Source organism: Xiphophorus hellerii, chromosome 10 (genome assembly GCF_003331165.1).
Source record: "Xiphophorus hellerii strain 12219 chromosome 10, Xiphophorus_hellerii-4.1, whole genome shotgun sequence".
Lineage (NCBI taxonomy): Eukaryota > Metazoa > Chordata > Actinopteri > Cyprinodontiformes > Poeciliidae > Xiphophorus > Xiphophorus hellerii.
This window is the reverse complement of record NC_045681.1, coordinates 13,622,379-13,637,697: the sequence shown is the minus strand read 5'-3', so window position 1 is coordinate 13,637,697 and position 15,319 is coordinate 13,622,379. Positions and strand designations below refer to the sequence as shown.

Below are 15,319 nucleotides of genomic sequence, written 5' to 3'. Positions count from 1 at the left end.
CCAAACAATTTTAAAATTTAGCTGAAGCTAAAACATTTTACCGTCTGTTTAATTGGCTTGTGATTGAATCAGTTGTTCGAAAACTACTTCAAATGATTGGCTCTCAAAAAATATTTCGCTGGCGGGTACAAAAAGGAAAACAGTGAAAATATTCATCACCATCTTCCTTTCTTTTATTATATTTTTTAGATGTACTCATACTCTGTGTGTGTTGCGGACCTTTTCTCTAAAAATTTTATTTTTGTCTTGTTTTCAGACAATTTCCTGAAGCCTTAGAGGACCTAAATGAAGCCATAAAACTATGTCCAAATAACAGAGAAATTCAGCGACTCCTCCAGAGGGTGGAGGAGGAATGTCATCAGCTCAACCAGGAAGAACACCAGCAGCAGGACATGGAGTTGGAGCCTCCACCCTCACCTCCCCCAACACCACCTCCAGAGGAGGAGGAGTCCCTGTCCCTGTCCCTGTCCATGCCTCTTCCCCCTCCACCTGAGCCCCGCCTGGAGGACATGGAGCCTGTCCAGGACCTGTTTGAGGATGAGGACTACTTGGAGCAGGAGCTGGAGGCCATGTCTTTGGCACTACCTCCTCCAGAATCTCTCACCAATCCATCAAGTCTTCCCATCATACAAAGCCCACCTCTCTCCCCCACACACCCGGATCAGATTTATTTAGCTGGGGGTTCACCCATGGGCCAGCCTTATGAATACCTCCCAACCTCCTCCTCTATGTCCTCCCCAACTCGAGGGTCATACCAGCCCCCATCGCCCTCTCTCTCTCCAACTCATCAAAACTCCCACTACCGACACAGCCCTCCTCACACTTCCCCAGTGCACCAACAGTCCTACCGCTTCAGCCCACCTCCGATGGGCAGCGGGGGTCAGGGGATGGATCACCAGAGCCCGCCGCCTTCTCCTTTACGTCGGGCTGCTCAGTACAGAGCTAGTCCGCCGTTGGAAAGTGTGTGCTTGTACAGATCGCAATCTGGGTCTCCGGTGCGCTACCAGACAGAGCAGCTCCCTGGACGACCCAAATCTCCCCTTTCCAAGATGAGCAGCCAGCGTTCATTCCAGCTGACCTCACAGCCATCGATAGCCTCCCAACATCACCAAGCCCAAGGTCTTCGCCTCCAACCATCTATCGCTCAAATCGTCCGCACAAACCAGCCCAACGTCTTGGGCAACAGCTTTAGTGGTCCAATGGGCCACTCCATTGGCGGTCGCTATCAGGGGGGCTCAGTGGATGTGGAGAGCCGCCTGGTGTACCAGCCGTCCCTGGACGGGCGGTCCATGCCCCAGGTCCAGGCCAGCCTCAGCTCTGGGGCCCTCTGTCAGCACGGCGGCCGAGGAGGGGTCATGGAGTCAAACCTGTTGAAAGATGAGCTACCCCAGCGCCCCTCCTCTGCCTACCGCGCCAGCAGCGGGGGCCCAGGGGGCATCCGTTACAGCCAGACACCTCAGATAAGCCGCAGCCAGTCTGCAGCCTACTACCCAGTCTCTGAACACGTACTGGAGCGTGCAAACGCCATGCCTCCCTGTCAGCTGGGCTCTCCTGAGATCCCCCACATGGTGAGACGTCCCGTGAGTGCCAATACTACTGAGATGAAGCAGCATGTGCCCACCCCAAGGCCCCTCATCCATTCTCAGAGTGTAGGCTTGCGATTCTCCCCCTCTAGCAACAACATCTCAGCTGGGTCTACTTCCAACATAGCTCAGGCCTTTAGGCCCTCCGCGTCTATTCAGCAGATGGAGATCCCCTTGCAAGCCACATATGAGCGCACCTGTGATGACATCTCCCCGATCTCTCCCTCTCAGAGTGGCGGTCTATATCAGGGCGAAACCACCCGCTCCAGGAATACGCCTTTCATGGGGATCATAGACAAGACCGCTCGGACTCAACAGTACCTGCATCAGCCCGGACGGTCCAGGCCCATGACCTCCATGGATTCTGCTATTAGCCCGACCTCCCCTGGGCAGCTAGTCCAGCAGGGCTCCACCTACAGTCCCCCAGCATCTCTGGGCAACATCGCCTACTACAACAAGACCAACAATGCCCAAAATGGACACCTGTTGGAGGAGGACTACTACTCCCAGACCCAACCCTCCTCACTGGGAAAGCTGGCCAACGGATCTCGTGGCACTGGTGATATTCTGGAACGGGTCAGCCAGGTGCCCACCTACCCTGACGTGAAGGTGGCGAGGACTCTGCCAGTGGCACAGGCCTACCAGGACAACATGTACCGCCAGCTGTCACGTGACTCCCGGACCCAAGGCCCCACCTCCCCCATCAAACCAAAGAGACCATTTGTGGAGTCGAATGTGTGAGTGGACAGTTTGGACTTGGCGCGTCAGTAGAAGTGAGGGTGGAACAAGAATATTTATCTAAAATAAAAACAACAAAAAAAATGTGACATGTGATCTGTGTATGTGTCCTGGACAAACTCATGCAAAAGAACTCTTAAGAGACAACTCCAGTCAAAGAGAGAAAACCACATTTAGACTTTTAGACGCAATCCTATATGAAAAAAACATAACTGATACTGAAATGATCATTTCATCATCATCATAATCTGCACACAGGCTGAACAACAGAAAGTTTCTGAGTTCTCATTTCATTCTCTGACCAGTGCACTTCCAAGACTTAGAGTGGCACAACGCGACCACAAGTGACCACCCCAGATGGGACTGAAAGAGTGACCGTGCTCCTCATCAGACTCTGCTCGTGGACTCTCTGCTCATCTTAAGTTCTTTCAAAGTGTGCTCTTAACCAAGGTTGCTGTGTAGGCTCTATTCTATGTACTACAATATTATCTGTTCAATACTGTACATTGCTCCGAAAAAGCAAAAGGTTCTACGACTCAGTACTTAGAGAAAAATGACAATATTTATAATTAAGTTATATATTGTACATAGAAGATAAAGCAAAGAATAGTTTGCATTTTAAATTTTATTCTGTTAGCCCTGCTACTGTGTCACACTGCTAGTCATATGGAGGTGGAAAAATTGACCAATGCCGAAAAGTGAGGGACAGGCAAGCTTTGATATATTATTGTTTCGAAAGATGCAAGCAACTGCTTAAAATCGCAAACTATTTAAGATTGAAGTTGTTGATTTATCCTTTGTGGAGGGGCCTAAATGATCAGGTATAGACCGCATGTTTTACATTTCTGCTTTTTTTTTTTAACACAAAGAAACAAAACAAAGGATTGATAATATGTCCCAAAATGAAACTTTATTAGAACAGGTTGATAATTAAAACTCTTACTCAGATGATCAAAAAATGGTCAGGCTGCAACTTCTGTGTGGATTTATGCATGCTGAAAACAAATCTAAATTTGATCTTTTAATTGGCAACATAACTGTTACAACGGGTGTAGAAATGTATATTCATTTCTACACCCGCTCTATATAACGGTTTGGATATTGTGACGTTAAAAAAAAGTAGCCCATTTTCAAAGCTCCTGCATAATGAAGTCATTTAAAAAAGTCTAAAATATATATAACTAAATATATTTTAGGGACAATTTTTTAAATAAAAAGGTGCAATAACCTGGTTGCATATGTGTGAACACCTTTAAAGTAGTTCTTTGAGAATCTTTTTTTTTTTAATGACTGTACAGTGTTCAGCATTCTTGGTATTAGTCCATTCTAAAAGTTCTCTAAATCTGTCAGATTGTGAGGACATCCCTGGTCCACAGCTCTCTTAAGATTTTATGTCTGATTTAGTTTTGGATTCTGGCTCAGCCGTTCCAAAACTTTACTTTTCATCAGGTGAAGTCATCCTTTTTCTTTGGACTCACTTTGATATTGAAAATTGGAATGTGTCTTCATTTTAGCTACCAGATATCTGAAGATTTGAGGTCACAATTGACTGATTTATAATTTCACCCACATTCTCAAAGCATTTCCTTCTTAAGAGAAGCAACACCCTAGCAAAGGATGTGGCCCAAAACCTGAGGGTTTTTTTTTTCTATTTTTCCATTAAAATAAAATGTTTTGCCAATGGCTCTAATGTTTAAAGTCATCTCTTGATTTTACCATTTTTTTTCAGACTGGAAGTAGTAACATTTTGGAGTGGCCCAGCCAGAATCCCAACTTGTATCTAATGGAGTGAGCTAAGCATTAGGGTGATTGCAAAGAGAACCTTCCAACCTCAAAGCAGTTGCACATCACCAAAGATAAGCCATGAAGATGCCAGTGGAAACATGCAAAAAGCTGCTGAGCAATTATAAAAAGACTTTATTTGCTTTATTGCCTATATAGAAATGTTTTCCCTTGCTAATCTAAAAGGACCTTAATAATTTTTTATACATTTTGGAGTAAAATGTAAATAAATTTAGATAGTTGTTTCCCCAAGATGATACTCAATTTACTTTGTTTCTGCCAGGGTCAGGGAAAATTTTGTACAGTGAGATCCTTTTATAGATTAGCTAAAGGATCCAAATGTTAAATTCAACATAATTGATTGTGGAAGTGAATTCAATAACACTGAATGCTGAAATTGAAGAGTCCAAGAAAGCATTTGTCTAAAGCTGAACACACTTATGACACCAGGATTTTTTTTTAGGTTTTTTATTTCCAAACAGATTAGTTTATTTTTCTGTTCAGTAGAGCAGGGACATGTGGCATTATACGCAGGAAATGTTTTGAAAAGAGACATTTTTTAACGTAATTAAAACCAGACTTTTCTAAAGAGTCATTATATATCTACTGAGCGATTTGGCTGCAGTGTGTTAGCTATTTGTTATTAATTAGTGGCTCTAATTGTTGGAATTACATAACAGAAGTCAGCTTTGATTGCAATAAAACAGTTTTGTCTGAGTAAGCGATAAGTAACTAACTGGTTAACTAAGTTTAACATCGAAAGTACCATTGAAGTTTGGTTCTGTCCCTCCTTTGAAATAGTGACGGGTTAGTGCTCAAAGGTTACAAGCAAGCAAATGCATCTCCTTACCCATTTCTCCCTCTTCTGCTTTATTATTTTCATAATTTTTTCTCCCCAGCCAGTTCTGCCCTATGAATACGTCTTACATTTTGAACTAAGGGTGCACTTTATATATTTTATCTACTTTGGTTGTTGCGCTTGGTGAATTTGGAGAGCGTGGGTCTGCGTCCGATGCGGCCAGACTGTCATAGATTCCATTACTGTATAATTTTTCAGCTTGGTGGTGAGTGATGGTATGAGGAGAGAACGACGTTTTTAAAACTGGCGAGGATGTATAGACTTTCTAGCACAAGCTGTATATAGTGGTTTAGATACTGCGCTCGGTCCGGCTCGGATTTGTGGGTTCGTTTTGTTTTTTAAAGGCCAAATCATGTTTCACCTTGTTCCAAACAACAAAAAAAAGTCTATGTTAGAAATGCTTCTTAAATGCACAAATGTTGGAAATAATATAAATCTGCTGAAAGAGAATAGAATTATAGAATAATAATAATAAAGCTTGGTATTTTCTCCAGAAACTCCATATTTGGAGTCATCGTAATGTGGAATAACAAAAATAGTCAAGTTCTTGTTATATTTGACAAAAGTTATAGGCTTTTTGTCTGTAGCTTTTTACTTTGTGATGTCAGATAAAGATGATCAACAGAGAGATTTCCTCCTCGTCTCCTGTTTTAACAGCTACCAGAGAAATGAAGGTCAAACTGTATCATACCTAACTTAAACAGGACTTGTTCAGTTGTGGGAGTCCAAGGGCGTTCGAGTTCGAGCTGTACGTGTATATTGGTTTGCTGTAAATAGTCCGATGCATGTTCTATTCTTTCCATGAAGCTCCAGCAGAAACATGTATAGCAGTGTGTGATACGGTGTCGGGATTAAGATAAGGAGACTACTGCTGTCCCCGAACTGTCATCATTCTCCTTCAGCCTCACCAGACGAGTAAAAGATTTCCTTTATTTTAGTTTTTAACGTATTTGCTTGCTGAGCAGAGTTCTCTTGTCTGTAAATGTGAGCTTTCAGATCGCTGTGATAAAGTTTCATTAAAAATGTTAAAAAAGAATGTGTTTTTATCTCATGATAACTGATTGTAACATGTACAGTCCAAACTATGTATTAAAAAAAGAACATATTTATAAATGGTTATAAACTGAAACACATCATGCATGTCAGTCATTTATTTTTTTGACTTGTCGATTGCATAGATATGGTAAAAAGATGTTAATCTGTATGTGATAGAGTATCAAACTCATGAAACAACATGAAACCAAGATTTTGCACAATGTTAGCAATTCTTTCTTTCCATACCCTAGCAAAAAAAAAATCTGGACTCAATCCTCTTAGGGCTCTTAAAATAGAATTTTTAATTTGTAGAAACAAAAATATTAGTACATCTCAATAAATTTGAATAACATTGACATGTTTCCTCAATTCAAAAATAAATTTTCCTATCAAGAAAGATTTAAGTGTTAAGACTTTGTGGATCTGGATTAATTAGCTACTTTATGAATATGTAGAAATTTGACAGGCAAGGAATGTTTTTTAGTTGGCTCTTCAAAGGATTTAACTAAATAGTCCAGAAAGGAAGCATAAAAAAACAGGTGTCCAACTGCACAGTAAAATAGTTTTGTTTTTGTATATTTTTTTTCCCTTTTGCTGCAAAAGTAAATGACTCTAAAAAACTACAGTTTAAAATAGCATAGACTCAATATCTCGACCACCTGGGCCACCAATATCTTTACACCTGGGCCTGTAAAAAAAAAATAAGTGATTGAAATCTAACGTTTGACACATCTGGTATGTGTGAAAGTGCTGTTAACTTTAAACAATTTGACACAACCTTAAGTCGCCTTATATGCACGGGCCAGCGTAAGCTGCATTAAAGGATACTGAGGTTTTCAAACGTAATGGTCTTGAAACCTCAAACTATCCATGAAACATTTCCTACAAATTGAACTACTTTTAATGAGATGCCAGAGTACATACATTAGTTCCTCCTCCCGTTGCTGTTCACTGCAGAAGAGACAATGCTACTTTTGGAAATATTTCTGTTTTTGTTCCAGAAACAGATGAACAAAAAGGTCCCACAATTAGCTCCAGAAAATTGCTAAAGTGCATTGTCAAAGATACAAATATTTTGACAAACTAAAAATAAGTGACTTGATCACGTCACTTATAAAAAGAAATGACCATAAATTTTTGGTTCCTGTTTAACACCATTAAATAGAGATGTATATCTGAAATATAACATTTAGAGTTGAAACATTCAGAAGTAAGAAGAGTAAAAGACTCAAGACAAGACAACTTGGACTTGTGTGAAGAAGTGCCTCTCTAATCCTTTTTCATTTTGCGTGTGAAAAAGTGAACCAGCCCAGGACTGACCACCATGACAATCAGAGGCACCAGGGTGAATTTGACGAAGACCAAGCAGTAAAAGAGGCCTTGTGATTTGTCAGGGAACGGCAGGATGTACATGAGGTAAAGCCCAATGGATGACACAGCCAGGGAAAGAGCGCGGTGATTGAACGACAGTCCGCCTTGCTTCCAGTACTGGGCCAGCCCCAGTCCAAGAAGGGTCCCGCAGTCCCGGGCCAGGGAGGACAATGGGACTGTGTCCAAGCGGATCCAATCAGCACGGCTGCACCATTTCTTTGCCAAAGCGACAGTCCTTTAAAATAAGCAAAATAAAACCACATGAGACAGGATGCCACTCGTAGAAGCATTGATTTATCTTCCATCAGCTTAACATCCTCACCAGAAGAGGTCAATGCCAACCAGCTGCAGGCCAGCATTCAGAATCAGAGCACTGAACAGCATTCCTGCACTGAAGCTCACAAAGAACAATAGGGGGCGCCCTTCTGGCACTCTACGGACAAGAAAAATCCCCAGAAAGATACCTGGAAGCAATCAGTTCAAATAGGTATGAAAAATAATTAACAATAACCTCTGTCAGTGTTTTCAGATTCTTAAAGAGAAATTCAGATCCTTCTAGGGTTTCTATACATTTTCCATGCTCTTACATAATCAGTTTTCAAGCATTGTTTATAACATTCGAAATAATTCAGTGGAATTAGTTGACTTTTGTAATCAGAAATAAAACATTGTTGATAACTTCCCCACTACATGTGGCTGTACAGGAAGAATGAAGAATATGATGGAAATACCTAAGAATCATCTTCATGGGATTATAATTAAATAACAAAGTGTCTTGAGTCAGAGGCTTCTTCAGAACCTCTGTAATGCAGACCAGCACTGAAGATCCTTCCTGCCTACAGCCATTATTATCTGTGGTTAAGACCAAAACTATTCATATTTTGCTGCTAGATTAACATTTTAAAGTTTCTTTTAATTGTACCTACATGTTTCTTCTCACTATAAGTAATATTAACACCCTGAAGTAGCCATTAAAAAAAGACCAGTAAAAAAAACAGTCAAGACTTTTTTTTAAATTGACATTTCTTTTAAACATGTTGTTGGTTTAAAACTTTTATCTTGGTATCTAAAAGCTAAAATAGGAATTTTAGCTATGAAATAGGGATTTCATAGCTAAAAAAAATTGGATTGGATTTATATGTCAAGAAATCAAACACCAAAATTGTCAGATTTGGCAACAAAAAAAAAAGTATGGTTGTGGCAAATCAAAGGTCAAATAAAAACGATTTATTTCACACTCAATTCTCATTGATCCTAAACTTATCCAGACTTGGAAATTGATTCAAACTCCACATTTTAACACTGTGTTATTATTAATGAGGCCAGAGTAAGGAAGATGTAAATAAATCAATCTAAATGCCTTTAATTGTAGGGTTTCTACATCATAGGCAGACGGCATTGCTGTAAATATATCAAACATGTGTAATAATTCTGTATTCAGACCTGCAATGATACCAGTAACAACCTGGTGAGGAAAATGAGCAAGGATAAAGATCCTGGATATTCCAACGGCACCCAGCAGCAGCCCGTAAATCAGATAGGGAGCAGCTGATATAACCCAACTGTGGACAAGAAAAGAGAAAACTAATTAAGACTTTCGTGCTTACTTTTCCTTTCGAACATACTTCGTTCATTTTGTTTACCAGTGAGTGTGGGAGTGCAGAAAGGAGCTGAGAGGGGGCACCACAACCCACCAGACTGCAGCAGTCACCATCGAGTGTCCTGATGGACTGCCTGAGAAACGAACACCAAATCTGGAACTCTGAACTCCGAATGAAGGGTGATGAATATGATTTGGGTGTGTTTCGTTTTTGCCTCACCTGGGCCAGTTTCACAGGTGCATGGAAACTGGGAGATGTTGGGCTTTGTGTTGACAAATAGTTGACATTCACCAACCCACCAGAATGGCCTTTCTCCAAACAGCACCCTTGGAGAGGTCAAAAGGACAATGAAAACCAGAAATCCATTGGGATTTATGGTTGATCGAGAACAGACATGAAACAAAACAACTGGCCTCTTTTAGTCCAAAAAGAGTTACAAAGCCACATCTAGTTAACGTCTACATACAAAAGTTGAGATTTTTTTTTTTATTATCTCAAGTTTTTAAGGATTCTAGAGTTCCACTTAAATGTTTGTTTTCATTCAGTTAAAAAAAACTGGAAAACAAAAGCTTTCAGAGTTGCTACAAGAATAATCAATCTAAACCCCACTAAATATTAGCTTGCACAACTATTATTTTAAATGTATTTAGCTGTTGTTTTTATTCCAGCCACTTGATACTTTTTTGTTTGTTTTTAAAATATTTATTTTGTACAATATCAACAGCTATTGAAAATGAATTGCAAGGAGAATTGCGTGTGTCTCAACCAAATGCCAATCACAACATGGAGTCGACACTGACGTACTTGCCGTACGTACGTGGCGTCAAGTGTCGTTCAAGGACTCTGGTGGAGTCTGTTCTCCTATGTTTATGGTTCCACTACAGTCTGTTCCTCCACGGACAACATATAGAGTAGGAACTGCGGTGTTGCCCGGAAGCTACAACGTCTTACTAAAGTAAAATACAAGAGAATCTCAAATTTTGTTAACCAAAATGTGGAGACATACGTGAGAGTAGAGAAATAAGTTATGCCGATTGTTGTACAAGACGAAATTCAGATCCTACATATCCACGTAACTGTAGCTGTAAATCAAAAACAACATTTTGTTATTTTACCTGTTTCCACGGTCTTACCATTTAAGCATCAGGTTCAACCACTCCGACAGCGCTGAGACCCACAGCACCGCAACTCCCAATCGATTACACACAAAATAAGTTAAAGGGAATACGAACAGAAATCCTACTTGGGGATCTCCAAAGTGAGTGATGGTGAGCCAGAACTGCTCTAAGTTCTTTGTCTGCTGCTGCAGATATTCTGCCATCCAAATACCCTTGGTGTGTATCGCCTCCATTTCTACGGCGTCTTTTAAAGTATATTAGATCGGTAGAAATAATGACTGAAATTGAAATCCTCCGGATGTGTCGTTCGTGCCCGAGCCAACATGACTGGCTGTGCGAGCCAACGTGAAGAAACGGCATAAACGTTATGATGGTTTGTTATAAGGCGTCAAATTCTTTAACAGTTATATATTGGCCGATGCGACTCTTTTGAAAAATACTTGCTTCTCTATGTGAATTAAAGTAAAATTGAACTTCTACAAAATTACATCCTAATTATGCATAATTAGTTATGCAAAATCAAATAATTGTTATAACCCAAACAATTAGATTTAAAAAAAAAAAAAAATCAAGCTAGAAAAGGGAGTACAGGCCACTTAGATGATAGAGCCAAACTGGATGTAGTTAAACATCTAACACTTGGTAACAATTCAAATAAATAAATCCGATTTCTGGGAATTTGGTCTGCTAATCAAAGTTCTTATCCATTCAAGTGAGAATTGGCCTATTTCACCATCTGATTGGCAGTGATGGCATAGTTACTTTGAAAAAGTAACTTTAATCGGATTACTGATTATTCCTTGAAAAAGTAACTCAGATTACTGATTACTTGATTTGGAGAGTAACTAAGTTACATTAAAAGTAACTTTCAGCAGCTGCTGACAATATTCCACCATCTGTGAAAATTACATTGAGCTTTGCCAATACTTAATTGCTTTTTTTTTTTTTTTTTAAATTAAAAACACTTTAAGGTTCCAAGATTTGCAGACTTGAAATCAAATTAATAAATTGTGTGAAAATAAATTTGCCCCAATGTTAAGCCTTAGCCACCAATGGTTATTGTTATGTCTGATGTTTAACATTCAGTGTTATCGTGGCTGTTTAATGCCATCCGGGATGTTTAACTTTATCTCTGATGTTTAGCATTTAATATCCAGGATATTTAACTTTGTCCCCGATTTTTTATTCTATCAAGGATAATGCATTAAACTTCCTGGACAACTTTAAACATTTGAGATAACATTGGGGATAACATTGTCCCCGATGTTTAATATTGTCTCTTTCTTTGTCATCTCAAAGGAATCTTCATGTCGAATCTCCACATTCAAAAACAAACTCCAAGGATTTTCTGGTTTTATTCATTTTTATTTTAAGAGATTGTGAGAACGTCCCTGTAAAGAAATCAAAATGTTCACGTAATTCCCAGGAATGGAAGGAAACCAGGTTGATTGGACGGATGTATGTATGGATGGATGGACGGACGGATGAATAGAACCAAGATGGATGGAGAGTGGGAACCACGATGGAAGGAACCAGGAATTGATGAATGAAGGCAACCAGGATAGAATAGAATAGAATAGAATAGAAGTACTTTATTTATCCCAGCAGGGAAATTACTTCGCAGTTACAGCATAGAGACAAGACAAGGATGCTCATTTTCTTCTCTCAGATCTGCCCAGCAGGAGAAGCTCGCTGCATCTCTACTCTTCCAGTGTCCATCGGCTCAATGTGATGTAGCGACTCAAACTCAACAGGTGAGGCCGTTTTCAGGCTGTTTGATCTCAAATCTCCTCCACCAATGGAGCCTCAAAGAAGCAAGTTGTAGCGACACAACGCCGACCTGTTCGGCTCATTGCTGATGGTACCGGAGTCCGATTCCATCAAGCTGCTGGTGGACACCTGATGAACTCTCCCTGCTCAGACACAAATAAAACAGGAGAAATAAGAAATCAGAAATTATTTTCATCAATGTTTACCATGTTGTGATGGAAAATAAAAACCCAACTGAAAAGAAAGATGCTACTGAGTGGAGGACCTAAGGGAAGAAGTCCTCTTCATTCTCAAACTTTAAATTCTAATGAACACTTAACACTGGAACTGGTTCTTCTTCTCCACTGTCGCCACATGCATACCCTGTATGAGGGACTGCTGCAAAGTCAACGACTCAACACTGTTATTTATGCAACTAGAAGTCAACAGATCTTAATTAAATGTTCAGCTTGGATTTAATTTAAATGTAAATCACGAACTTCTTGACGTTTTGATGTTTCTGAACTAAATAAACTTTATTTACTGGTCAGAATCCAGAGCTGTGCAGATTATTACCAACTTCAACTGTGATCTGATCTCTGCAGAAACAAAGACGCTCGACCTTCATCAAAACCACAAGTCAGATCCATTTTTCTGTCAAATAATTATCTAATTTCAACCATATTTATTATCTTTCAAGTCCCTTACTTAACTATGAACCATTTACTTAAAGAAAGTTGTAAAATTGCTAAATAAAAACAGAATTTTCTTCTACTTTCTAATTTTCTCTAATGTATTTTGAAAAAAAAAAAATCAACTGAATTTAAAATTCAGTAAAGCTGAACTGATCATTTGCAGAGGTTGCATAAAACAACATGGTGATCAAATTGTGTATTAACATGCAAGACAACAGCTCAGTGTGGCTACACCCCCTAAGAACTTTCTGTCAGCTGTCGGCTGTTATCCTGAATTATGTCAGGATAGCGTCATGGCAACAGTACTTCCTATACATGGAGGGGGAAAAGTAGCAGTCTCTCAGTCCATTGAACAATACAAAATATAAGCAAGCAAAAAGCTTATTTATTATATTTTTATACCATCATAAACCACAAATAGTGTTAAACTGTAGATTTCCTGTGTGTAACTAATGTCATATGTTTTCTACATTATACTAAAACAATATCTATGGTTGGGTTTAATTCTCTTTCATGCTCAGTCTTTAGTGGAAGACAGCTCAGGACGCCCCCTTGTGGATTTAAATAATCCCTTCACTCCTTTCAGAGCCTGAGATTTATTGCTGGTGTGTTTTTCTGAGAATAAAGCATTCAAAACCCATTACATTAGAGCAGTAAACTGCCATGTAAAAGAAGCATGTTTTTTGATTGCTGGGTCAATACAAACACAAGTTTCAGTCAAAATGGGAAGATTTCCGAATTAAAAGCTCCCGTTCCATCAATTTCCCGCTGGTAAATCTGTAAATGTAATCATCAAAAGCCAAATAACAGACTCGTATGGTATTTTAAAACTCAAAATGCACATTTCACTTTACTCTGTTGAATATAGTCATTTCCGACTATGAGCTCTCATTAATTTTGCAACATTTTTTCTGTTGGATAATAAATTAAGGAACAAAAAAAATCTGAAGAGCCGCTTTGGAGCCGAAAGAACCGACTGTTTTTAGTGATCCGAGCCAAAAGAGCCGGTCCTCTAAAAATAGCCAGAATTCCCACGCTACCGTGAGCCCCTCACACTTCCCCCGAGCTCAGACAGGAGGTCAGTCCCAGAGTAACCTGATTCAGAAAACCTCTCCTGCACACAGAGACCCCACCTTCAGGAATAAAAATGGAAACTGATCTTAGAGTTTTCGATTCCCAGATGAAACATTGGCTAAAACAAAATCAAATACGTGAAAACTGATTTATACTGACCTACATTGTTATGGAGAATTAACTTTCTCTGATATGCATTCTTATATGCTGTACATGTTTATGTTTTTCTTGTGTATAGTCGAGGAAATTCAAGATAGGTGTCTGTGTATATGACAGAAATTTTTAACTTCTGATATTACTGTTTTTAAATTAAGGTACAACCAAGAAATGAATTTTGTGCATAGGCTAGTAAATCTATGTTCAAAACAACAGTTCCCCCACATGTAGCATTATTCAATGTGCTGTCTTTTATTAAATAAATTTGAATTGAGCTGAACTGAACCACATTCTGTGTCCACGTTGGAAATGAATCACGCATGCGCAAAGCTGCTTCTAGTCAGACTTTCCTACTATAGTCCGGATAGATATCTATGTCTGTCTGTCGGTGCTAGTGCTCAGGTAGGATGTATGGCACATCAGTCAAACTCCAGTCCTCAAAATGTGCCTCTGCTTCACCACACCTGAATAGAATAGGTAGGTCATTAGCAAGGCGCTGGAGAACTTATCTACACAAGAAGGTAATTAAGCAATTTCATTCCAGTGTTTTGTACCTGTGGCACATCTAAAAACTGCAAGACAGCGGCCCTTGAGGACTGGAGTTTGATACCCCTGGTTTAAAGTCCAGTGACTGATAAATTGATCTTTGCAGTCAGCTTCTGCTTTTGGGAAAAAGCGGCTCGGTCATTTCCGGTCTATTGAAAATGGCATTTTATACTAGGTGCTTGCAGGGCTTGACCAAGGTAACAATTAATGATGTACATCGATCCGAAGCTCTAATAAGTAAGCTGAGGAGAGGTTTTAATATGTACGCCTCGTTATACATTCACAAATACGAAGGTGAGTTTTACTTTCTTTAAACGTTGTGGCTAACATTAACTTTAGCTTATGCTAGTAGGCAATATTCTCAGACATTTTTCTTATAAAAATGTGCTATTTAAGTATCTAAACATTTTAATCCATTCTAACGGACAATGTTTTTACCTTATTTTGTACTTATTTTCAAGTGTATTATGTGTGTTTATTGTCATTAGTGTCAAACAGAGACCGAGTAACAGGGAGATTACGGTTTGGGCATTTTGCTTCCGAAGCATGAGGAAGCACAACAAACCCCATAGCTTAAAAGTAGGGCAGCATTGATATCAGAGTTCGAGTACAGCTGACTGTTCAGATTCAAAGTTGTTGCTTTTAGAAAAATATGTCCGTGTTCCTTAAGGTCTCCGTGTTATTTCGTTTTATTATCTTTGCATGCTTTTTGTGAAGAGCTCAAATAGGATGGTGTTTACAGGCGGATCAGTTTCTCGGCTGTCTGGTTCTGGTCTGCTCACTCGTTCCCATACACTTGCTCTTTCAGGCTAAATGCAGAAGTGATTCCATGGAAATGACACCGGGACGGCTCCTTTATTTACCTTCTTCTTTAAGCTGAAGAAGCTGATCCGGAGTGAAGTGAGCCTCAGCTTTAACTGGTAGCGACCAGTTAAAGCTAAGATTAATTCAGGATCGCTTGGAAATTAATGAAAACTTAAAAGCCCATTATATTAGGAAGACAAAAATGCTC

General features: G+C 39.5%; 2 protein-coding genes across 13 annotated transcripts in view; one reads left to right on the top strand and one right to left on the bottom strand.

Moving 5' to 3' along the window:
* The window catches only part of tanc2b (tetratricopeptide repeat, ankyrin repeat and coiled-coil containing 2b), a 156,530-nt gene extending 150,532 nt beyond the window's left edge, over positions 1 to 5,998 (top strand). For all 12 annotated transcript variants that reach the window (XM_032574556.1, XM_032574561.1, XM_032574560.1 and 9 more), the window contains one exon: positions 257 to 5,998. In XM_032574556.1, the coding sequence (XP_032430447.1) occupies positions 257 to 2,324 (2,068 nt within the window). In that variant the 3' untranslated portion in view covers positions 2,325 to 5,998. The remainder of the gene's footprint in view (positions 1 to 256) is intronic.
* A 236-nt stretch (positions 5,999 to 6,234) lies between these two features.
* On the bottom strand, positions 6,235 to 10,796 carry g6pc3 (glucose-6-phosphatase catalytic subunit 3). The gene is made up of 6 exons (XM_032574570.1): positions 10,103 to 10,796; positions 9,189 to 9,295; positions 9,012 to 9,102; positions 8,812 to 8,930; positions 7,691 to 7,832; positions 6,235 to 7,603 (listed from the first exon to the last, which is right to left on the bottom strand). The coding sequence occupies exons 1-6, from the start codon at positions 10,318 to 10,320 to the stop codon at positions 7,267 to 7,269; spliced, it is 1,014 nt and encodes a 337-aa protein (XP_032430461.1). The 5' UTR covers positions 10,321 to 10,796; the 3' UTR covers positions 6,235 to 7,266.
* Between the last annotated feature and the right edge of the window lie 4,523 nt (positions 10,797 to 15,319).